This window comes from Dufourea novaeangliae, unplaced genomic scaffold (genome assembly GCF_001272555.1).
Source record: "Dufourea novaeangliae isolate 0120121106 unplaced genomic scaffold, ASM127255v1 scaffold248, whole genome shotgun sequence".
Classification (NCBI taxonomy): Eukaryota; Metazoa; Arthropoda; class Insecta; order Hymenoptera; family Halictidae; genus Dufourea; species Dufourea novaeangliae.
Window position 1 is genome coordinate 1599806 of NW_015374156.1, and position 26744 is coordinate 1626549.

At 33.9% G+C, this 26744-nt stretch overlaps 1 protein-coding gene across 1 annotated transcript in view; it reads left to right on the forward strand.

Moving 5' to 3' along the window:
- LOC107191913 (hemicentin-1) overlaps positions 1–26744 on the forward strand; it is a 423923-nt gene that overhangs the window by 337179 nt on the left and 60000 nt on the right. The window contains exons 6-9 of the mRNA XM_015581060.1: positions 6512–6696; positions 15363–15513; positions 22189–22300; positions 25556–25734. Of these exons, the coding sequence (XP_015436546.1) occupies positions 6512–6696; positions 15363–15513; positions 22189–22300; positions 25556–25734 (627 nt within the window). The remainder of the gene's footprint in view (positions 1–6511; positions 6697–15362; positions 15514–22188; positions 22301–25555; positions 25735–26744) is intronic.

A 26744-nucleotide genomic window follows, 5' to 3' on the forward strand; every position in this document is an offset into this window, starting at 1 on the left:
GTACATGGAATTTGTAATAAATAGATAAAAAAAGGAGAATATTAAATAGAAAAATTAAACGGAATAATAAATATTAATTAATATAGAAAAACGTGACAAATGTGAAATTAATACTATTTTTAATGGATTTATGCATACATTTACAAATTCTGCAACGATAGAAACGAGTTCAACAGTACAATATTTTTTTTACAAAGAGTTGTAACACAACTGGATTTGTTTTTGTTTTATTGCTCGATCCGATAACGTGAATTATCTACGCTTTGAACGAACTTCCCATAAACGGTGTCGCTAAACATTATTCCTGAAAAAGTAATGGGAAACTAAAATTACCAGAGCTATGTGACGTAATCCCTGATGGTCGAATGCCAAGGGATTCCCAATCGAATACTCGTGCAAACAGTCTTTCGGTATGGCTATACAGTTTAGTTTATGACTTTCGGTAAACCCAAGTAAAATACGAATTATCCATAAATATAGGAATAATGCCCGAAAACAGAATTGCCAAACTTGTATTATTATACGGCAATAAAAGTAGCTCTCTTAATCGCAATTGTATTGCATTGTTAATAATTTAAGTTATAATCTGTACATAATGTATATTTGAGCAAAATTTATTTTAAAACGAACTATGTAAGTGTCTAAAACTGTTCGATCGAAATTACATCGATTGAGATATAGTCAGATTGGAGCAAATCCTGGACGGATAAAATGCAAACAGAAAAGGGGCAGGAAGTTTAATCGTTTCGATGAAAAAAGAGAAGGGCACACCGAAAACGTGACCAATATCCAATGGGGAAATAAAACCTATTTGAGAATCGATTGATTCGTTTATTGGACACCCGTACCTATCAAATTTCAATTTGTCCGATGATCCAATGTATGTAACATCTCAAATGATCTCTATCGTGGCAGAAGAACGCGAAATATTTTCTATGTAACAAAGAAAATTGCAATCAACTGAACTTTAATAACTCATGGATAATAATAATAATATTAGCCCAACAACTACGAAAACAATACAATTAAAGTAATAATGCAAAATTATTTTCAAGCACTTTCTGTTCAATAATTTGTAAAAAATGTTCATCTCTTAAAGGTTAATTTTAATTCAGTTAAAACGTTAAAGATTAATTATACAGTTCCTACATGTTTTATTCTGTGTTCATATACTTCATACTTTCTTTTAGAAATTTAGTCACGAATCTACGTTGGCTGAGCATTTATTAACTTACTATTATGAATTTTGGATTCTTCAGCTTTTCTCTTAGATTATCTTTCATGTGTTTAATGAAGAAATTATTGATCAAATTTGTAGTAATGTCAATAGTATGAAATTAATTGTGAAATAAATAACAGAATCTACACTAAAGGTTAGTTGATTATAGAAAACCACAATCAACTGTCCTTTAGTAGCTTCTGGATAATAATAATAATTTTAGCCAAGGAACCACAAAAACAATACAATTATAGTACAATAAATTGCATTTCACTGCATTAAACAATATATTTTGAGGACGGCCTTGCAGATACCCGTCATTGATGATTTTATAGATGGGCAATAAAATATGGTGGGCAGGTATGCGTGTGAAAATGGAGTGTAGAACTAGGTGAGGGGGAGAATCAGGCAGTTAGTATTCAGTGAACCGTAAGTGCGAGCACATCGACATGGCCTGTGCGGTGTTTCTATCTAGCTGTATAAACAGGACAGTATTATTGTCAATTAGTTTACACTATTCATATCATATTGCACCGTTATCTTATTGTAATACTATTCTACGTAAGTGGATTACGGATTTGATGTATTTATCATGAATATGAGTGCGCGAAACAGAGTCCAGTAAAATAATATATATTTTGAAAACTAGTGTACATTTTACCATACTTTGAACCGAAAAATGAAGGAAACAATTTTCTGAAACAATTTTAGTTCGGTAAATGAATCTACAAAAATCTGAATTTGTATAAAGAACCATAGTTTATTGATAAGTGACTAGGAGTAAATAGATAAACATATTAATGTCTCAATGAATGCGACGTTCTCTGGTCCGCTTCGAAACGTTCATGACAAGGCGGAAAGGCTTTCAGCCCCTCATAAATTTGCTTACCCGAAGCTGAGCCTCTGCTTAGCTTCTGTTTACTCTGTTTTGATTGATTTCAGACAGGTCCCCCCAGTGGTGGGAATAACGCCGTCGCTCGTCTCGCACTCATCTAGGAATCACTGTAACTCCTTGGGGTAGTAGGGTATCACAGTTCTACAACCTTATTTAGCAATCAGAGCATATATGTATAAAGAGAACTAAAATTTAATATTCAGATAGATTTACATGTTATAGAATACAATTGACAAGTAGTATTTCAAGACCATATAAAAAAAAACAAGAAATAATTTTTACGAATATACAGTGTCAACTAAAAATGTAGAAACACTTTCAGCAACAATTTTACATAAAAGACATTGGAGATTTTGATTACAAATCATCCATCAGAGTTTTTTCATTAGACAATTCTAACTGTACTGCTTAAAAGTAATGAAAAAAGCGATGGTTGAATTACTTCACTTGGCAAATCAGCATTGTGTAGAATTTTTTTCGCGAGAAAAAGTGTTAGACACCTTCGTTGCCTACCGTATTTATTTCATTTGGCTGCTCGTGACTATTTCCGCTTCTCAAAGCCGAAATGAAAGATACATAATCTTATACATATATCATGAAACTTCAAGTATTCAAAAGGCTATCACTCTCCCCGTCATCTCGAAAGAGGAGTATCAGAGTAACTGTTAGGACCACGTTCTTGGGTTTATGACGCAGTCGAAGGGGAACAATGCCGTTATTTTGAGAATGTCCTTAAATCGTGCGCATTTGTTTCCTTCCAGAGACTTGGGGTACGGTTGGAAATAAATTGTCAACGGACGTTGTCTGAAAAATGTCCCAGTCGTATCGCTCTCAACGGCGTTCGACGTGTCGTAAGCCTACATACTGGTAAATTTATGGGTTTCTCAGGGTGTTTCCATGAGAAGAAAGCTGCCTGCGTAGCACTTTTTGCTCCCCTTGCGTCACGCAACTTTCGTGACGTAGACGTTCCGCAACGAGTAAACCGCCCCAAATTGTCATTGATCCTAGCATATTCCCACCAAATTTTCTTTGATTACTGGAAGTTTTGTGGAGTGGCTGTTGAATCCCGTAATCTTGGTACCCAAGAAAGATGTAAATAGAAATGATCGAGCCACGAGAGAGGATCTATAGTTTGTAATTTGTTCATAAACGTGGCGCTCTTTAGGTATACAGTAAACTTCGATATTCTTAGTGAATAAAGAATATTTAGTACATTTTCGAATAATTGGTAATCAACAAAATAAATATCATCTACATTGTTTGTTGTGCTGATCAGAAGTAACATTACTGTGCTGAGCGACCGATTTTAATTATTGAACTCCTATTCCGATTGTTTACCTGTTCTACATAAAAATTATTTCTTCACAAACAAGCCTTTCCATGAAACGGCAATTCCATACGATACAATCAAATATAATTAATAATATTTAATCGATCTCTTCAAAAGCAATCTACTTTAAATAATTCATAATAAAAATCACCAATGCCTTACAAAAAATTCTTGTTTTACATTCAGTGCAGAACCTTCCAGGATAAACCGAGCAATTCTTATGTACCTATACAAAAAAAAAAAACAAACGGTTTAACGAGCTCACGATCACTCAATGTCGCATTCTGAAACCGTAATTCTCCACTCTCTCCCTCCCTCTCGGAATAACATTTCTCAAATCGCCACCGGTCTCGCATACAGAACGCTGATCCCCCGGCCGCGATGGTAAGATTCCCTCGAATTCCTTGATGCAACTTGACTTTCTGATTTTCCCGGCAACGCCCCATCGACGAGCATCCCTCTTTATGCAACCTCCCCCTGCAGCTTCTCAATACCCCCCTCCCCTCCCCTCTCCATACAGCTGTCTCACCTTCGTGCTTATACAGTTTTATATTATTCTTATAAGAGATGCAAGATGCAGACAGCGGCTCAGTCTCGGTATTGCATTAGATCGCCTATACCATTCTGGGACCGACGTTGTCTCTTTCTGTACGTGTCTGTGTGTATACGTGAAGCGTTCGCGCATCTACACGGTGGCATAGAGAACGTGTCATGAATCAGTTGCGGCCTCGCGTTCCTGTTAGATGAAAAAGAGCGCCAGGGGTAAAGGTTGCATTACTGTCAAGTCCGCGTAACACGATAATTGGATTTTCTGAATAATGCGTTTCCTTGCCGGGCTTATCGTTTATTTTCTTCGGAGGGTTTTGCCCTACTCCGCGCGTATCTGCGCACGGCGGCGGCGGCGGTTCCTAAAGGGAAATTTAAATGGATTCGGTGGACGAGACGTTATGCGGTTTCGTTGGGGTCGTAGTGTCCTCTGAAAATTTAAACGACCTACCAGACACGCCCGGAAGTTTGGACAGAGGGATCTATGTAATTTTAACTGTCTCCCATTTATCGACGTTCTCCTGAGTAACGTGTTACCGAACGATTTCCTGTTCTTCTGTCAATTGGTTCGGTTTAAAGGTATATTTAATTGCTCGAGGATCCGATGAATTATTACGATTCCGGTCGGTTGTAGTTTTATTTAGAAGTTTCGTAGGACGTGGAATGGTGAAAGGTAGAATTTCATCGTTGTAAAAGGTGAGATATTCATATTCTCGACGTTTGAAGTGCTGCTTCTGATCGTGGATATTGTATCGTTTCTTTTATTGTGCACTTCTTGCAAGTTTAATATGAAAATCCTTTGAATGCTTTTAAACGACCCTTCAAACTTCAATATCGAACAGGGTATATAATGGACGAAATCTGTATTAAAATGTAAGATCACTTCGAATTACAAATTTTTACGTAATTTATTCTTATTTAGTATGTACATTTAACTTATTTTGTATTAATTGAATATTAATGTGTGCAGTCGTAAAAGTCTAGATTCTCGTTACAATTGGCAAAGATGGACTTACAGTAATGAAAGTATCTGAACGAAAGTATCTTCAGTGTAATATACAATTTTTATGGTCTTTATGTAATACACACAGTACATTTTTATTCTTCCAAGTGTCATAACTCTGGCATTAATAAATTAAGGAAGACGTTTTTATATAAGAAAATCTTCAAATAAACGACGGTAGTTGGGTCCAGATAGACCCTTACTCATCCGTCTTTAGATCTGGACCCCAGAGATAGAGTGTCTTAAGTCCACTTTTAAAAAAATATTACATTTTACATATTTCCATCATCAAACTTTTCGCTCTTTCCGGTGTTAAGTATTATTTAGTTCAAAGTCGTTTAGTTTTTAATATAATAGTGAAAAAATGATATTATATCCATATCTTGTTCCGAGTCAAACAGTGTAAAATCCATCACATAGAAAACTTGTTACAATGTTCACCATTTCTAGATATCGAGACTTGTCTTAAATTCATTCAATAGTTGATAGACTTAATCGAAGATGACGATTGTTTCTCGTTGAATTCTTACCAAATATTTTCACAGTTACAAGGTTTTTGCAGCTTTGATTTGCTCTGCTCTAAAGTTTAAAAAGTATGACTTAATACACTGTGGCTCTGAGGTCCAGAGATGTGTTTCGCGACGTATTTCTTCAAGAACTCCTTTATAAAATGCTAATACAAACAACGGTACGTTTCCTTCACTTTCTGTAAACTGGAATGAACCCAGGCACCGTTGTCCGAGGGCTAAAAGAAGCTCTTCACCAAACTGTATAGCCCATACAATAGCCTGGATAAAACCGAGTGCCGTGCCCAATATACTCTCTTAGCATTTATGGCAACGGAATTCATCCAATTCTTCAAAACCCCCTCAGATTATTTACACTTTATTTACACTTCAATACACGACAAATAGCAGAATTTATGTCAAAAAGTACATACCAAAGACTGTCAGTAGTTATGGAGCTTTAAAATGAACTAAAATTAGATCAGAGCACTCAAGAACACAGAAATATCATAAACCTAGTAAGCACACGTGTATAGCGATCAACGTTTGTCGATAAACAGATGCAAACGACGACGATATATGGTTGCAACGACGTGGTAAAATTGAAACCCGTTTTAAAAATAGTACTAGGTACCGGTTTAACTCAGGTGTCGTAAGCTGGGGTAACTTTGTCCCAAAGTATAAAAATCAACTTAATTTAACAATTCTCAGAGCTGCAAAATCAAAATTGATTATTCCTTGGCTTTTACCCCAACTTACGATACTCCATAACCATTACGAACCTCATAACCAACTTACGGTTCTGAACGGGTCTTCCCTATTATCGTTGCTTATTGTACGGTCACATAAAAGTAAAAGGTAGCAAAACTGCATGTTACCTCTGACCTGATAAAGTGACTCACCCTCTGTCGTATCGAGTGACGTCCAATGTTAACCGTTTTAAATTCTTCCTACAAGGTTAACATCTTCCGGCGGGCTTTTAAATATTTCAACGACGTGACATCTTTTCCAGTCCGACCGCTGAAGATGGATTTAAACGGGGTGGTGGGCCACGTCGTGCAGGGAACGAAGATTCTGCTGCAGTGCACGGTACGAGCCGCGAGGCCCGCAGCGAACGTTACCTGGCAGAACGGGACGGAGTACTTGAGCGAGAGCAACGACAGATTCGGGATGTTCGGGACGAAAGTGCAGGAGAACGTGAGTACCGTCTCAGAAATAGCGCAGCTACGTGTTGGTTTTGCAAAATTAACAGACAGAAGATCGAGGTCCCACGGTTTATTCAGTTTGTTAACGACCCGTCGTTGTTTCTCCGTGGACATCACCGCCGACAGAATGTAATCTTGCGAGAAACAGCCCCTTTGGACCGAGACACATAGAATTTCGGTTACTATTCGATTAAAAATGAACAATCGCGACTGGGGTAGATCAAATGTATTAACATTAGTATTACTAATGTGAGAGTTAATTTTCGATAATATTTCCATCTGAAAATAAGGTTCAATAATTTAAAAACATGAACGATGTGATTGACTCTGCAAGTGATTTTTATTTTAGTTTCTTATACGGGATATTCTATATAACGACTTCGTTTCCGAGTTATTAATTGTTGAAAATGCAGGCAAAGTACGCGTAAAATATAATGCTTCTGACACGTCGGAGTATTTCACTTGAAAGGTGCGCTTTTCGATCGTTTCATGAGTTGGATTCATTCATTTGATTTTGTTTCGTTCATACAATTAAGTAGGTCGACGATCTATCCCGTGTAATTTACTGTTTAAGTAGTATAACCCATCCTAATCCTTGGACATAATTTTTTAAATTAAATAATCTCGCATGTGTATTTGATTACTAATGGCATTTTCACACATTTTGTAAATCTCACACTAGAACGGCGACATTTTATTTATTTATGTATTTTATGTACAGTTACTGTACATATGTGTATAAATACTCCTTGTCCCAAGATAATTTCTGTATATAAAACTCATGTTAGTTAATAATAAGCAGGATTACAGTACTGAAACTGTTATTGAACACTGTCAGTATTAAATCAGACGATGACGAGGTCAAGGAATTGAAGCTTTAATTAATATCAATCATCTGACCTGAAATGGAAATAGATTGTTGAACTTTCTACAGTCTCGCCGCAATAAATTTGGTAATATATGAATAACTTGTCTCAGTATTATCAGACTGACTTCAGGACAGAATGATATGACGGATCTGAATAATATAGCATTCTTTACAGATAATGTTACCGCTTTAGATATAGTGACAGCATCATATCGTATATCGCTCCTTACACAATTGTCACGTGTATCTTCTTTCTAGTACTTTATTAAATATATTTATTCATTTAATAATTCTACTTAATTTCAATTTTTAAAAGAAATTTTATGTTTATTTCGTCCTAGCATTCGATTCGTGATTGGATCAGAATTTCTTGAAATTTTTAAATTCATCTTCACGTTTCCTTCTCTACCTTTGTTACCATGTAAAGCTGATGCTTTTTTCCAAGTATTTCTTTGCGAATTATAGCTTCACTTGGGAACTTCGATTAATAACCTGATTAGATCTCCTACTATTTTCTACGTACAATTCCTTTTCAAGCGGTACTTTCGCAACGATCTTTCGCTTGGAAACTAAAATTTACCACGACTACATAGACCACATCCCATTTCGTGTGGGCCGTAGTTGACTAAATTGTGTTAACATAGTTAGCTGTTTTGTTTAACACACATTTTAACTAACAAAGTACTGTGCTCGCTGCACGGGCCAACCTGATATCTCCTGTAGTGAGTTTACGAACAATAAACTACGTCGCTCGCTAAATAAACAGAATTCGTAGTTCATGATACTTGGAACAAAGAAGCAATTATTCAAATAATATTGGTTGAATTGCCTTAAATAAATTTGATTTGACGTTATGTCCAAACTGTTTCGAAGACATTCGTTTCATGTGATGATCGAAATAATAGTTACTACCATATAAAAAAATTTACATGGACAATATTAGAAATTTACATATACAAACTTTCATAAGTTAGTAAGTCTGGATTATATCCATCCTCTTATCGACTTTTTTAATATGCATTAAGTTGAGACAAAGTTTCGAGCGAGTTTAAAGGGTTAGCAATTCAATTAGGCGGAAATAGGATGACTAAACGAAGTATATTTTCTGTGACTTAACGAATTGATATACCTACTGAAAAAATTGTGAATTTTATCCTTCTAACTAGATAGTCAAATATACAGCTAAATACATTACATAGCAATATATGAAATAATCTTTGAAATTATTTCATAAGGGTATTGGGTGTAACAAATTCTCTTTATATAATTTAACGAGTGCTGTAAAACGATAAAGTTTTAAACAATCCTTTAAAAAACCTGTATATTTAAACTAGTGTGTATTTACTAGATATGTAACATGATTGGGAAAAAAATTATAATTTTCGATTTTATTATTTGTAACTGTTAGAAAATAGGAAACTTTAAATGTCCAATAAATCATCCTGACCTTTGTCATTTGGCATCGAGACTTGATTTACAGCAATATCATGATAATTATATTTAATCCATAATATATTCGACTGAAATAAATGAACGGTAAACCCGGTAATTTATTTAAACCAGAGTTTTCGTGCTATTCCGTACGATTTATTTACATTGTCTGACCATTGCTCGTTGTATCTACTTATTCGGAATATTGACAACCGGGTGGTATCATTTACTTTATATCAAGCGCGCAATAGCTGCTACTTATGAATTCACCTAAAATTATTTCAAAAAACGGGTAGAACCATAATACAATTATATTTAGTAATAGTCGTAAAATGTCCGCTTGCTAAATCGAGTGAAAAAACTTGTTATTCTATTTATTATCATATTTATATTCTTTGCAAAGAGACATCCGTTACCGGCTATACCATGATTTCCGATACACACTGTATGTGTCAAGTATGGAACAATTGGTAATCTATTATTCATACGTATTTCACTGAACAGAATAAGGTTGTCTTATACGCACATGAAAAAGCGATTTCACAGATGAATAAGGTGTTCCAGGCGTCTCTCATCGAAAAATCATTATATGTCATTCCGTCCCGCGACGCAGTAATAACGCGTGCACGTATACCGTGCATCTGTACGGCTCGCCGCTATCATAAATCCATTATGGCAATATCTGAGGCTATAAAGTCACTTCAACTTAGATGGCTGAATAAGAAATCGGATCACTTTACGCGCGCTCCCTCACTTTTTAAGAAACGACGACTTGATTGCCGTTCAGACGGCCGTTATTACACGTAATTCTGGCTTAAATTTTGAAAGCACATAATTATCACGTGACGGATATCGCTCTCAACACCGCAAATGACTTACTAAGCCATCGTTTCCTTCTCGATATTTCATTTCACCGAATGAACCCTTGCATATTTATTTATTTTACATGGTCCACGGTTGATTGTATTAAAATTAAATATCAGAACGTGTAGAACAATTTCCAGATCAGTTACGGTGAATTGCAAACTTTTGCTGTTACATAAATTTCATATTGTACGTGGCAACTTGAACTCATTCCACAACACTTATTGTATGTTGAATTTTTATATCCTTTGTAGTAGTAATTTAAAAACAACTCTTAAAGCTTCTCACTTGTCATTCATCTCGAACATGAGAATCGAAATATCTGGATGAAACACGAAGTGAAAGCATGACAGACAATATTCTATATGCTGTTTGCAACATGTGAATTGCAATTAATTAATTCATATCCGTTTCATAATTGTGAATTCAATAACAATACGGTGCTTGTTATATATTTTCTCACATGATGGTTCTTTACATTTACACAGACAGTTATTTATTCAACGATAAGTAACTTCAGATTTTCTAATGTAAAAAATGAAATAGGACTAGAAAAATGTACCAATATTGATAGCAATAAATAATCCACTATATTTTGCAAAATTTGATATTAATAGTTAAGGAAAATCAAAACGATATGTTTTTGAAGTGATATGCGTCTTCATTCTCGATTATCTTTCGTCATTTTTACGAAAAAAGGACTGAAATATGTTCTGAATTCAAATTACATTACAATTTTATTCAAACGGAATGGTGGATTATTTATTGGTACTTACACCTAATATTACATAATAAATAATCCCACACAGACGCTTTGCAGAGTATCTTTGCAGAAATGCTTCGATTATTGTATTTGTTACAAAGTTTGAATACTCTTTACCACTTTGAACCGTGATTCGATCCCTGTATAGATTCCTATAAACACTGGTACATCTGTTTCGATCGAATCGATAAACACGACAAACTTTTGGAAAATCTACAAATTAACTAATTTCTTCATTATCGTATAGCAATAAATATTGCAACAGATATGAGAAAACGCCTTATTATAACATCTTAATCATCGTTATAAAAGTAAATACCAACCAGTCATTTTGATTGCTTTGATAGTTCTAACGTTAAGAGGCTTTAGGCACGCAGTATTTGGCAATTCCGTTGCACGTACCCGAAAATTCTGTTTTCCATTAGCGAAAGGCTGCTAGCATCCTATTCGGATATAACGAGTCATTAACGGCCCCCTGCCAGAATTGTGAGTCGCATTATCAGGAATATATAGATTCGTAGTTCCATCGATTGGCGTTTAGCGCGTCACGGATCATAATTAGCATTGTTTATCGAGTGCCTGATTATGGCGCGAGTGACGCAACGACTGAATCGGGAGCGCGGCTTTGAGCGTGGCAACGGGGCAGAATTTACATAGAGCCAAGTAATTACATGCCGCAAACGCTCGTTGATGTAAACACCGCGGTGAACGCGAGATTAAGTGTATCCGCCTGGGCAACTGCGATGTGATCCTCTTTCTTTCTCTTTGCCACCGTAGTGCAGCTTTACCGACCGAGCTTGAAACCAATTGAAAACTTTAGAAAAAGGGATGAAGGTCAGGTGAGAATAATACTGTTGTAATTAACAGGACTTTTGTTCGTCAGTATTCACCGCTAACGCTATATTTAACACTAAACCTACCACGATCGGTCAAATGACCGGTTTTGCCGATCTTATTCATTACCTTTTTGAAAGATTCGGTGGGTTTAAGCCGAATTCACACTAGCGGTCACGGAACGTTCAGATCACGTTAAATCAGGTGGCGGTCTTTATCAATCACACGTAATCTAATGAAAGAGATATAGTCTAAATTCAAATTGATCATTGGTAGGGGAGACCGGGGCAGATTGTAACAAAGTTTTCACAATTTTTTCTCAAAAGTGTTTTCCTCAATCAGGAAATAATTTGCGTGAGTTACTGCTCGCATCTTTGGTCAACTCATTGAGTGTAAATATGTGACAAAATCTTTGATACTTAGACATCTATGATCATCGTAAAGAAATCTGAACTTTTGTTAGAATGTGCCCCAGCCCGGGGTGAATTGTAACACGTCTCTTTTATTTAGTTAAACACAAATATGAATACAAATAAACATTTCCAAAAAATATAAATGAAAATGCATATCATTATCAAGCATATGATATACATGGATTAAACAGTCGTCGTTTATTCACTGACAGAGACAAGGAATATTTCTGTCAGTGCAGTTTTTATATCTTCTTTAAAAGTAGAACCTCTTCTTGTTCTTTTCTTGTATGTTTTCATCCTAAAAGTAATTAATATTTTAGCAAATAACAAGTTTTTTTTATTACCATTTAGAGCAGAATAAGTAGTAATATGTTACATTTTGCACCAAGCAATTTATTACAAATTACCCCGAGCTTGAATGTTTCGGTTTTGTCTCAGCAAACAAGAAACTAAACATTAAATACCTGAAATGCGTACATATTATAATAAACCAACGTGTAATGATTCGTTTGCGACAAAGAAGCAAAAATTCAAACGGTTTCTAATAGTGATTAATTGAAATAAAAGCGCTAGGACAATATTTACTTCCGTGCTCCAAATAATAAAAATCTAACTTGTAGCTACAAAACAGACACTTGATGATCGATTGTTGCAATAAAACCGACGATATCAATATTTTTAAACCGCTCTGGTATCCTGCTGCGTTGCCAAATTTGTCGTTCAAAAAATTTTAATTATGTTACAATTTACCCTGTGTTACAACCTGCCCCGGTCTCCCCTACCTTTGACCGCTAGTGTGAATCTGGCTTTAGTGTTAATAACACGGCATGATCTAACCAAGCAGGGAGCAAATAGATCCTCCCCGTTGGTCATGTGCTATGCAGAGCTGGAAAGATGGCAAATAAAAGGAATGCGGGTCCGATTGATGATATCCCCATAGGCCCACCATCTCTGGCACAATGATAGGGATAGGACACACGTATTTATTTTCATTGTTGGCCGAAACAGTGATACACTGACAATTGGATCACATTCAATTGTTTGGTCGAACGAACGAGACACATCCGTACCGAGATAGAGCGATAACATGAGTTACGCATGGTTAACAAAACGTGTAAATATTCTTTTACGCGCACTGTTCAAGTATAAATGTTATTATTACGTTTCTTTAAAAAGTATACGGTAAAAGTTACGATTAGAGGATGCAGCTCCGATGACCTTGACTTTGATATATGTTGTCGAGGACACTTATCTGAGTAACCCCCAAGATGTGTTAACCGTCGCTCGGTTTTTATTAAAAAGTTAATAGCAAAAAAGTTTTGTATCGTACTTTGGTAGTATTAAGAAGTAACATGACCGATGACCCTGACATGTGTCAAAGTCACCCTCCTGAGTGACCTTCAGAAAGTTTCAGTTATCAAATGTTTATTAAAAAGTTATTAAGAGAAGAATGATACCGTTTTCTTGAACTGTATCTAACCAACTCTCAATGACTTTTGTTGCTTGCACTGTCTAACCAATTCTGAAGCATTATACTGATCGGAATTTGTTAGAGTAACTGGTTGGAATAACTGGTATACGTTGCAAATTTTTTTTGCCAATTGCTTTTTAATAAAAAAAGATGATAGCTAAAACTTCTTGGAGTTTAGTCAGAAGAGTATTCTTAACGACATATCTCAAGGTCATCAGAGTTGTATCCCCTAAACGTAACTTTTACCAAACATACAAAAATGTTGGTTATCAATAAAACAGTAGTAAAGCGTTTTGTAAACCGAGGACATATTACCTAATTTTACCCTATACTATTCCAGCATTAAGAAATATTGTGATAATGAATATCTAATAAAAAAATTAAGTAAATTCATAGTAAGGATTTGTATACGGATTCATAGTAAAGATTTCTTACGCACTGTACGAAACGAGATTGCTGCTCATGTGCTTGTAACAAAGAAAGCAGTTCTCTTGCTGAAAGTGGATTGTGAAACAGTCAAAACGCGGCGCTAAAAACGCAAAGTGATTAAAGTGATGGCTCCGTAAACTCTGTTCTCTGATTGTGCACGGCTACTCCGGTAATTTTTTGCTCTACACCGTTTGTTCGTCCGTTTTTCGCGTTCACCAGAAAACAAATAGAGCTTTCGTTTCTTCACCGACAGCGGGATGTGAAACTGAATTCCGAAGAAATATGAAACGCGCGGACAATTGTTACACTCGTTTTCCGAAACGAATCGGTTCGATGTTGGATAACAGTTTCGACCGCAAAAACCTACGATGCGATGCATTTTTTTCGAGAGAAATGGTGTCCCTTGTTTTAGGTTAAACGTGCTGCGTCAACGTAGAATCGAATAACCATTTATACAGTCGTTTCTGTAATCACCACTATTTCCTACATACGCACGCTCGTTAATTATTTAACTGTGAAACGATTGTATGTTATTTTCTTGTATTACTTTTTTATTACGAGATTACACATTTTATTACGAGCAATTACGAACCAGAATTGAAATGGCAGTTTTTCGTAACATATTGAAACAAATTATTATCAGTTATCCAAAGTAAATTCCTTTTAACACTAGAACGACCAAAACAATCAAAATGACTGGTTAGTATACTCTCATGACGATGATTAAACTTCTACAACAATGCATTTTCTTAGATCTCTTACAACTTTTATTACAGCATGTAAATCAAGAAATGAGTTAATTTATAAATTTTTATATTTTCAAAAGTTTAACACGTTTACTGTTTCGCTAGAAATAGATGTACATTTATCGTCGGTACTTCTAATGTTAATATGATTCCATCTGATGCTTCTCTTTCGATCGAAACCTTAAATATTAAACATTACAGATAATGCTGTTGAAACATTTGTATGTACATTTTTTTAACAAAAAAGTAACTCACTAGTCAGTGGTAAAGTCAAAAGCTTCGACAGTCGTATTTTTTATTTTAATAAAGTATCAAGAGTAAATTTTACCAATATTCAGGTATTTATTAAAACAATGTCATGAGTAATTTATAAGACAGAGTCATCCATATTTTATGCAAAATGAAAAATGCAGAAGTAGTGGACATTGCAAAGGGCATAACATGTTAACAACAAAAAAATTATTTCGTAAAAAATAAAATTAACGGATAGAAGGAATGGTTTTTAAGCGATAGCATTCGTTTATCTTAAAAATGTAAATAATGCATAACTCGATAATTTATGCACTTTTGTCAAATTACAATGAACTAAATATGTATTATCACTAGAATAATTATAATAAAATTCTAATTTTATAGACTACTTTAGAAATAAAACGATGAAAATGAAAGCAAACTTTCAAAATTAACAATAGATCGAATTAGCAAAAATACTTGAAAATCGCAAATGATTCAATCTTATTTTCATTTCGTAAATTTCAATGTTGTCGCGGCGTTACGAATGCGTGATAACATAAACGTGGACGCTGATTTAATATTCGTTTAATACTTTTTGTTCGCAGAACGACGGCACGTCGGAAACCATAAGTTACCTGGCTTTTACCGCCTCGGAGTACGACAACGGTAGAACGTTCAAGTGTTACGCTGAGAACTCGGTCACACGTTCCGAAAACCTGGAGCCAATGAAAGAGTCGACAACGATTGAAGTTTTATGTAAGTGAGACATAACTTTCGCCAATGCCTCTGTTTCTTTCGTACCCTGGTACTATCTCACGCATTTTCTCCATTACACCTTTGCTACGTACGTAAAGACTATGAATAATATCCATAGGTATTTTGAAATGTTTTCTCAAATTAAGGGTACAGATAACCTACCTGTAAATGATACCGTGTAAATAATCTTAACGAATTCATGTTTATCTATGCGCTAACATTGTTTTAATAATTTATGAATGCTTCATACGTCTAAAACGTTTTTTCAACACTTCTTCGTATCGTATGAAAGAAATTTTTATTGTAATGAACAACCAATACTGCTTTTGATTAACATTATTTTCGCTGCTTTGCATACAGAAATTTTAACAAACACAGGTTTTAACTTAATTTCTCAATAAATCAGTATAACTGATCTACCCTTAATCCTTCGATAAATATGTAAACAGAGGTATACATTTTACATATTGTATTTTGCATTTTTGTAATGTTTATTTTAATAGTATTCGCACTTGGTAAGCAATATGAAAACGATGGCCGATTAAACTATTAAATTATTCTAACATAATTTAATTAATTATATTATGAATCAGTTATGGTGCACTGACTAAATTATTCCAATATAATTTAATTAATTATGATACATTTATGATATATTGACGATGATATCTGTTATATTACATTACAAATTAGACACTTCTATTCCTGAATTATGTACTTTAGAAATTTGGGGCACATAAGCTAAAATGTAGGTAATTCTATAGAGATACTCTTTCCGTATTAATTTAATCAGTTGAGGCATCGATTAAATGGAACCATAATTTATAACAGGCACTAAAATCTTTTAACGGCTGGTGGTGTCAATGAAAGTTCAGTATATGAATGAATATCAGATCATTCCATTAAAAGTTTTAAATATCGTAGAGAGTGGCAATTCCGACTAAAAATGTGGAAAAATATTTTCACTTCCTACTCTTTTTATTATGGGCGTCAACATAATGTACCTATTTAAATCACTAAACTTATAAATCAAATCAGCGAAAATAACGTGAGTAATTAGTAAAGAAAATGATTCGATTGCGAATTTAATGCGTTTATAGCGTAAGAAAATCTTAATGATTTCATAAGGTTTCCTTTTTATTGGTAGACTTATAAAATTCTTAATAAAACATTCAAGTTCCCTTACTTTAATAAATCTTTGAAGCTGTGAATTTGCATAAACATCTTCAGTTTACTCATGATTATATTCGACGTAGGAATAACAGATTTAGTTTATTTGAAATTAACAGTTACGATTAAATATATACTTTCCGATAAAATTTTCGCTTACTGTCGAGACCGTGGTCCTCGGAACCTGCTTAGACAAACGATCCTCGTACATTTGTCTCCCGCGAAAATACGAGTAACTAAAAGGTACGGTTAAAACGAAATTTTCCTCGGGAAACGGCGGGCTCGCAAAAAAGTCGTAAAGTATCGCTTCTAATTTAGCCTTAGCGATCCGAAGGAATAAAAGTACATAACGGTCTCGACATTCTTTGACCTAATTTTTTGCGATGTTTGATCAACGTCCAATATAGTCGACCTGAAATTAAGTTACACTTCACCAGCACAGCTTGTACATGATTCGCATTTTATACCACCTATCCAATTTGCTTTTTCATTCTTATTAAAAGATGTAATCATATTTTCAATTAACCACAGTAAATCGTTCCCGCCAAAGTGCATCAGTGAGAAAATTGAATTTATTTAAATAACTATGAATAATACATCAACCATTAATATTATCTAATTTTTTTCATATTGCCGAATTAGAAACCTGTAATTCAAATTCGAATGTTAGTGGTGACTAAGAGCCAGAAGGCATGATAGACACAATTTTCTCTGCAACACGATTTTGACTGTACTACAAAACTAAATAATCTAGATTTAGAATCATAATCAGAAAAATGGAACATTTGAAATATGGTAATATTTTAATGAAAAGTTAGGCCCTCTGGCCAACTATGCTTGTGTTCCTTACGAAACACAGATTCATCTTATCAAACTTTTTTCCTCGCATTATGGTTAAGAAAATCTAATAGTCAGAATATACCAACAATACTTTTAGCAAGACTAAATTCTAACAAATACCTATAGTTACAATTGCAACCAGTATAGTAGCAAATGAGTAAAAATCTCTGTAGCAGGAACTGGGTGTAAAATTAAGGTGTTCCATCACTAACTGATGTCTTCTATTAAATACATTTGAAGGACTTTAGTTAACTCAACTTAACTCAATACCTATTAGTCACTTTTACAACCAATATACATAAAATATTGATTGATATATGACTATAGTCACGATTACTAGAAAATAAATGAAAAAACTCTGTAACAGGAACTGGCCATAAAATTAAAGTGATCCATCACTATTTCACTACTAACTGATGTCTTCTAATAAATAAATTTGAAGGACTTTAGTCAACTCCACTCAATACCTACAGTCAAAGTTACAACCAATATACATCAAACATCCATTGATAGATGTCTATAGTCATTAGTAGCAAATAAGTGCAGAAAACTCGGTACCGGGAAACTGGGCAGATAATTAAGGTGTTCCATCAGTGTCCCATTGGTAACCGATGTCCTCCAGTAAATAGATTCGAAGGACTTTAATCAACTGAACGCGTCCACCCAAAAATCGTAACTCAAGGATGCTTAACTACGTCCCCATCGAGGGTTTGAAGATCTCCTCTCCGGGTCCGATCACACGAGATAACACGGCGAGAAAGCGCTAAATCCCGATGGACGTTCCCGATAATCCCGTCGCTTATAAGCAACTTCTTGTATCTTTCAATTACGGTTGTAGAGAGGGGCGAAAGATCCCGGTCCGGTGATACGAAAAAGAAAGATAGATAGCCGTACATCTCGTTGATGTTTCCAGTTACGTCGCGGAACGACGGGGAGAAGTTTCGTTTTGTAGCCGGCACGAAAGCTATCTACGGATTGGAAACGAGAAACTCGATGTTGGCGCGGCTCCAACTTCTCTCCCCTCCCCCTTAGACAGGCCACTCTCGCGACTATACACTTACGGGGAAGGTTTTGTTTTATGCCCAGGCATTTTGCGCTGCCGTGTTTAAACATATCCCGGAACGCGGACGAACCTGCGCCCTGCGCTTCCTAGGACCTCCTCTTATCCCCCCAGCTCCCCTCGTACACACGCGTTGCTTTCATTCCAGACGAGCCACGTACGACGACATATTTTCGGAAGCAGGAACTTTAGGATCTGTTTCCTCGTCGTTTTCGCATTATCAGACACGTGTTTGCGCATACATGGAAGTATGATTTAGAAATTTATTTCTTTTACCAAATGTTCCAGTAACCTGCGAATATATTGTAATATAAAGTATACGAATAAGTAGTCCCCTACTTTTTCAAACCATTAGGACGAAATGTGTGTGGTAACGCAACATTTCACTTGCAGTTTTTTTCGGTGAATTTAGATTATTGAATTCTGTTTTCATGTTGCAGTTATGGAAGAGAATTTCAGAGATTTGTTTAATATTCTTTTTATAACTATTTCTCCTTCCACTTGGATCCTATGACGTTTTAAAATATAAAGAAATTGAACTGTTTATAATATTATGATAAATAAATTTTGCCTTAAATCATGGAAATTTTTTGATATATCTTTCTCATACTGTGGGCTTCTATTGTATGGTGTCTAGTATTATAATGCATTTTTACATTTCGACAAAATAATATATGAGATTTTTTATTTACATTTTTCAATGAAACATTGCCCAAAGTTGCACAAATGCAACATTTTGTTACACAAGAGTACCGATCGAAAAATTGTTTGTGATATCTTTATATACTTTTCTAAGTAGTAAGTAATTATTTGCGTATAAATTACCTTATTTCACTGTTAATAGGTTAATAAGATGGCAATATGGTTTGAATTCTACGTATCCTTCTGCGGTTGCGCGACGTGGAAAATGTTAAAATAACATATGTACTTTATTTACTTACGAAAAGAAGTATTGGATCTCATAAAAATAGTGGCTTACATTAAGACTGATAAAGCCTATAGTACATTTTGAGTAAAGTTTTCTTTTTGTTGTATTTTGCAAGTTAACATATGTGATGAGTGTATAAAAATCAGTTTCGGGTAGCAATTATTTTCTATTGCTATTATTATGAAAAAGACTTTAATTTTCTTATACAATACATGAAAATTTGGAATGAAATTCTCCATGAAAAATCGAGAGTATGAATATTATTAACAAAAAGTTAATATTTAAATTATTGGTTCTCATCTATGAAAACGTGAACTTGATTATAAAAGATTGTGGAATATTTCTTTGCCTATTACTTCATTTTCTGTTTCTACTATTCTTAATGACAATTACCTGAATATGCAAAGTATTTTATCGACTTTCCTCACGATTTTACTTTGAAATATCAACTTTACGTAACCAAATACTTTCGGAAATAATTTTATTCGCAATTGTACTATATTTTTCAATAGTCATTTATTCTTCCCCCAAAAATGCACTAGTATAAAAAATGTACAGTATTGTAGATCACTTCCACACCATTTCCTTCGTTTGTAATAATTTTAAAGCAAAAACAATTTTAAAAATTGATACTTATATTTGAAAAGACATTAATATCGACACGCCCATAACCTCAAATGCATCAGCTTTTCCTCTTATCGTTGGTTCTGCTGCCACAGCTGTTGCGCTATTATTTACACAGATCGATTGTTCTAAGTCCATAAACGCGGATCGTGTTCTTCTAAATCACTATCTGCTTCGATTGCCGTTTAAAACTCCTTAAGACCCTATCTGGTATCCTCCACATCACACCCTAAAGATTCCTATGGATCTCACTTTGCGTAGTTTAAAAACACTTGAAACTTTTAAACTCATCCCCAAGACTCCTCAAACGCTAAGGGGCTGCATACTCCTCTTGGCGGTTACACGACTCTTGAATTTATTTACCACACGGAATTTGCAAAACCATTTTTTTCTCTTAACATTTTTTGAATGTACATGATGTAATCATATTTTCGCTGATCACAACGATTAGTTAGTCACTGGCTCGATTCGTTATAAACGCAACCGTAAATTTCCATGATTTTTACCGTTTGGGGAAGTATATCATACAATTTGGCACCGTGCTCATTTTTCAGTTTCCTCCTGTTTCGACGACACGTGTTTCGGCATAAAACTTCTATAAAATTCAACTCTCGCAACACCGCTTTTTCATCTCGTCGCTCTGCTATCGCACATTATTTTCGATTGTTATGAAGCATTATTAGCTGAATTATCTCGATATTAAGTACAAAAATACGGTGGTTTTCTGGAGCAAGTTCAAATGTGCATCGTATTTCAATCTCAGCGAACTATTCTCTCAGATAGCAAAAGAACATTAAAAATTCTCCAAATAAAATCCATTCTAAATAGAAAACAATTTACCTACATCCGAATCTTTCTTAAAAATTCAGTACTTCAACAATAAAATGTGTATTTATAGAATATACGTTTTCACGAGCTCATATTTTTGTCGAACGAGCTTAAAACTCGAGATCCGTGAATTACGACTATTTGAATCGCAGATGTATTTTATTCTTTCAATTTAGTTGAACAATATACAAACGTTTTGTTTAATCTCGATGTATGTCTACGTTTGGTTCATAAAATTGTTGATGTTATTCATTGATATATATGAATATATTTCTACAAATAAAATTATCCACCGTACTGCGGCCACTATAATAACAAAATAACGATCAATCGTCTGTTATACGAGTGCAGAAAAGACACTAACATCTAGTATAAAATCTAACTACCGTAATACAACAGAAACACCAACCAAATTCGTAGTCCATGGCCTAACAGTAGATTCAACAAAAAACCTGAAATTAAAAAGAAATTATCAGTAATCTATTTACTTCTGAATTGAAAGCATACATTGTTATGTAACAGGTATTATTTTCATAGTCAAAATATATATTTATAAAATGAACTTTACATAACAATGAGTTAGAAGCAATTTCGGTTAATTTCCTTACACGCCCGTAAACTTTAACTAAACTGGACTTCAACTCATAGCGTCACCGACGTTAAACTGGATAATCAAACTTCATGAATCTTCGTTTAACTTTCTGGGAAGGACTATTACAGGTGTAGTACAGAAACCATTCAGCAAACAGAGAGTATTCAATAACGTTATCGAAGATCTAGTTCCAAATTCAGATTATCTCGAGAAATTCAAGTTGTTCCCTATGCAGATATAACTATATTTGTATTTTATTTACTATATCAAGTGAAATTTATTCAAAGATTTATGTAACATTGTCTAACAATTAGAAATCGACTACTTTATCGCTGTTATTATTGTTACATCATGTATATTTGAACATGATATTATTCAAGCTTATTAATATTACATCAGTACAATACATTAATTATAATAGTTTAAAGAATTTCTTTTTTACTCTTCATAAATTATAATTAGCGAAAACGGAAAGTTCCATGGGTGTTTTGCATTCTATCATTATTTGTTTTGCGTATTTTTAATATCTACAGACTTTTATTTACGATTAGCGTTATGAATACACTAAAATTTGTTATTCGGTAATTATTCGGTGCACCGTTTTTAATCGAAATACGATCTCTCTTTTTACAGATCCACCGATAGTCAGAATGAGACCGGAGAACATCACTGTCAACGAAACCGAAGATATTCTAATATTTTGTGACTACGAGGCCAATCCAGCTACTTTGACAAAAGTAACGTGGTAAGTTTCTATTTAATGCAACAAATCGACTCATAAAATACATACTGTAAACAAAATAAAATCTCAAAAAGATCTATTTAAATCGGTGAAGAATTTCAACTCTGTAACTTCCTACAATAATTAAAGTTTCAAACAAAATGAAAATGTAAAAAGTTAGCATGATTTTTACCTGTAATATACTTCTTAAACCATGAATAGAAATGTTACACTAGAATCACAAATATTCTTAATACATATAATAGACCACCGTCAATATAATACATAAATCCTTCCAAGAAAATTATGATAATCTCAGTATACAATATATTAATAATAATTACCTTCCCGTTAGAAAGTGTTTCCTCCTGTTACAATATTCCATATCTAGATCTCTTCAGTGGTAACAAAAAATACATTTAATAATACCTAAGTCAGTAGGAGCGACTCGTTGCAACCTTCCTATAACTTTGACCACATCTTCCATCCCCATTAAACCTTTCTTCTGGCGAACACTTTCATTTTCAGTGACCTTACAAATGTGTCCTCTTAAAAGGCTTGAGAAAGCCTCCAAGTACAAGCATTTGCTTTGAATCTCGCCTCACTTTCCTGCAAAACTGCTCGCAAAGTTTATTGTACGGTGAACAGCTTCGCAAGTTTATAGCGCTTCGTCCAACCACGGCTAACTGTGTTATAAAACAAGGGGGAAGTAACGAGAAGTTAATCCTCAGTTGGTGAAGATTGGATTGAATTTAGCCAGCGACGATACAAATTCTTTATCAACTTAAATACAGCGTTGCAGCACACGTTGGATCAAGTGTACACAGTGATCCTTTTTAAAAGCCATTTTGAAACTGCAGGATAGATCGTGTAATTAATCCGCGGCTTATGGAAATATTCATATGTGATTAAAGTTCTTCTTAGCCGGTTATATAATTTCAGTTATTTCAGTTTGAATTGTCAGTTAATGTATCAAAGTAGGTGTACTGTAGGTGATATTGTAATGTTAACTGGTATCTACAAACTAATAACACAAAAATTGTTATATTGCTATGCACAGTTTAAAAAGAAAGAAACGTATTTAATCAAATAGCTACAACTCAATAATTAATTTATTTTCAATAGTACACAAAAGCTATCCGTTTTATTAAAGAAATAGTTCAAATCAATATTTCTATTTGTCAGTATACAAATTATGTAAATATTGTTTGTACCGTGGATGATAATCTAAAAAATTATCGGTTATTACAGATATTTGTTACTGTAAACGACAATGTCAAAAATATCTGTTAGATAGTATCGTAGATACTACCAAAGTAAAGGATCAAAAACACGTATCAAACGTCTGAATTGACGCCATTACTTAGTTCGTATACACCACCGTTTACGACAAAAATTTTTTTACGGGCCACAAAGTAACGTAATCGTAAACCTGTTTATCGACCGTATACCGATATTGGAATTCAAAAGGTTAATACGGGACATAAAACAAGAATGCATAACTTCTGTTCGATAACGTTGCTCTCCACTATGCTGAAAATATTTTCGTTCCTGTAGAAATGTTGTGAATAACTCATATAAAAATAAATATAATATAAAGGTACATTTGGTTATGAAAGTATTTAAAATTTCGAGGAAGTATGCTTACGCCAATGTGTACACTGAAGACGTGTTATTATTATTTCATAATTCGTATCATATTTCGTTGAGTTAAAATCTTATCTATTCAAACAGCTACGTGTTTATCAGCCAGACTAATACAAGAAAAATCTTTTTGAGAAAACAATTACACGTCTATACAATTATGTATATCTATTTGAAACAGACAAAATTTACCATTTCGTCTATTAAAACAAACTTTTAAAAACAAGGGAATCAATTTGTACTAGTTGCACCAATAAATAATTCACCATGTTTTATTAAGACTTATTTCTTATATAATGATACGCTTATTCTATTTCAACAATATCTGTTCGCATTCTCCAGTAACCTCTATATCATTTTCAAACAAGAAAAGAGCTTGGAAATGTTATAATTTAAACCATGTTACCAGTTTATTAAAAAAAATAACGGATTCCTTATTGTTACACATAATTACGTAAACGTAAATATTCAAAAATAGACAGAAATCGTAAAGAAAAATATCAAATTTGTATAATATAGTTAATTTTTATTTAAAACTTGACGAATAAAAATTATGCAAATCCAAAGATATAAACGTGTGAAGTATCTTAATAAGAAATACATTTTGGAATAAACTTCTTCGACTATTTACATATTAGTCGATGCTACTATTTCTTTGCGTCTCATATCCCACACCGTTATCGAATGATGGCGCCAATATATTCGCATTGGTGAACCTTGAATAGCTAGGATTTGAAGTATCTCCCGTACAGCACTCGAAATGTCAGAATAAAAAGGCGTGAATCCATCGGGATGATTTATTATGTTTTATTTTTCGTAGCGCACCCTAAAAACCATATTTCACGCTGATGCATCTAACGGCGCGTGCGAGGATTCGTTGCTCGGCCGCGAGCTTTACGAGCGCATATTTTGTTAAAAAATTGCAACACGCGCGGTAATAAAAGTAAATGTTATACTTTATAGACTTATTTTTGGAAACTTTACTGGGTCTCGTAAGGCTAGAAACAGTTTAAATACATTATTCAAAAATATTAGAGTCATCATTTTATTTAATTTTTACTCAGTTATGTTTGCACGGAATGTTAAACATCCATTCGAGAGGTGCGATATACTCGTTAGTGTTTGATATTTGTATAACTATGCCATAGAAGTTTGTTATTAACCCTACTGTTCGCCTTATTTATACTTCACGTTTCTATCCCTTCGAATGAAATTATTTCAAAGTTTGAAATGATTTGTTCTTAAGAAATCGGAAACACACAAAAAGTAAACATAACATTTAAATACATTGAATACTAAAAACAAATATTTAAAAACATAATAGATACCTATTGAAAAATAGTCTTCATTCCGGGTCATAGAGGGCCGAAGAGAACAGCAGGGTTAATTGAAAGTAACTTATAAACATAACGGATCATGTTTGTTATAAAACGACTTTCATGAAACATTTTCATTGTCCGTAATTTCCATATCAAATGTAAAAATTATTTGAATATATTATCGTCATACATCATGGTACTTGTTTTAGAAAATAATTAAAATCGTTCAAAAAGTGTAGGAAAGTTATCCCAATTAAATTATCTAATGTAAAATCATGTGTTATCTGCTAAATACTTGTTTTATTTATTTTCTTAGGTTACGAGACGACGAGAAATTAGTTTTAACAGACGACCATTACGAGGGTGGCATCACGGAACAAACGGCCCTCACCGTGAAAAATGCATCAGCCAACGACATGGGAACTTACAAGTGTATTTTAGAGAATAACGTTAACGCATCCGTTTCCGAAGATGTCGTTGAAGTCTCCGTGTTATGTGAGTATTAAAAATTAACGATATCCTCGTATTTTATATCTGCCTGAGTCGTTTAAAATATCTTCTCGAACACTTTCGACTGTAGCTTTCTGTCAAAAATTTGAAAATTCAATGGAAGACAGTTCATAATTCTGAAAACCAGGTTTCCAGGAATTCTAAACAATAAAAACAGTGAAAATAAAACAAAAGGTTCCATTACATATAGTAAAATTTTGATTCTTTCCTCATAAAAAAAATCTTTCAGAGAGAAAATAAATTTCTGCACATGTATAGTATTTTCAAAACAGTTGTAGATTTCCATATAAATCCCAGTGTAATAATAACTTATTTTATCTGTTGCTACAGTTGTGAATAACAATATAATGGAAACCAAAGTACATAACGCAATGTGATTATGTATGTCGTTGCAATTAAGATAAATAATTTGACGAATCAGTGAATCGTATAATTGCGGGAACGTTAGCCAAATAACGTGAACCTCTCTCCTCTGTCTATAGCATCCGAGTTTCGGTTTCTATTTGCCTTATTGAATAAGCGACCACAACGCGCGGAACATCAGTTTCGCTAATTACTATAATACGTCGCGATATTTTGAATAGTACCTACCTATCGAACAAATTTAATAATTATTGATGAATCGAGTAACTTAACGTAATACGTATAAATTCGAGCCGATATTACGCTAAACAAACTGGAATCGATTGGCTGCACTGAATACAACCACTCCACCTCACTGATTTATAGGCGTCACACACGAAATAAACAATCGTTGTGTAAGTTATTACATCGAATTCCATGGGTAACCAAAGAAAATTAGTTTCTAACTTATAGGTTATTTATTGCCGACCACAAAGTTGTAACGAATTTTCCTGTTACTTCCTTTAAATCAATAGTGAAATGCAAGTATTATACATGATATTTGTTTAATAGGATTATTATTTATGTTTACTATATTTATAACTGGTTAGTTTCGTTAAAAAAAACTTAGCAATTTCAACAAAATTTCTTTA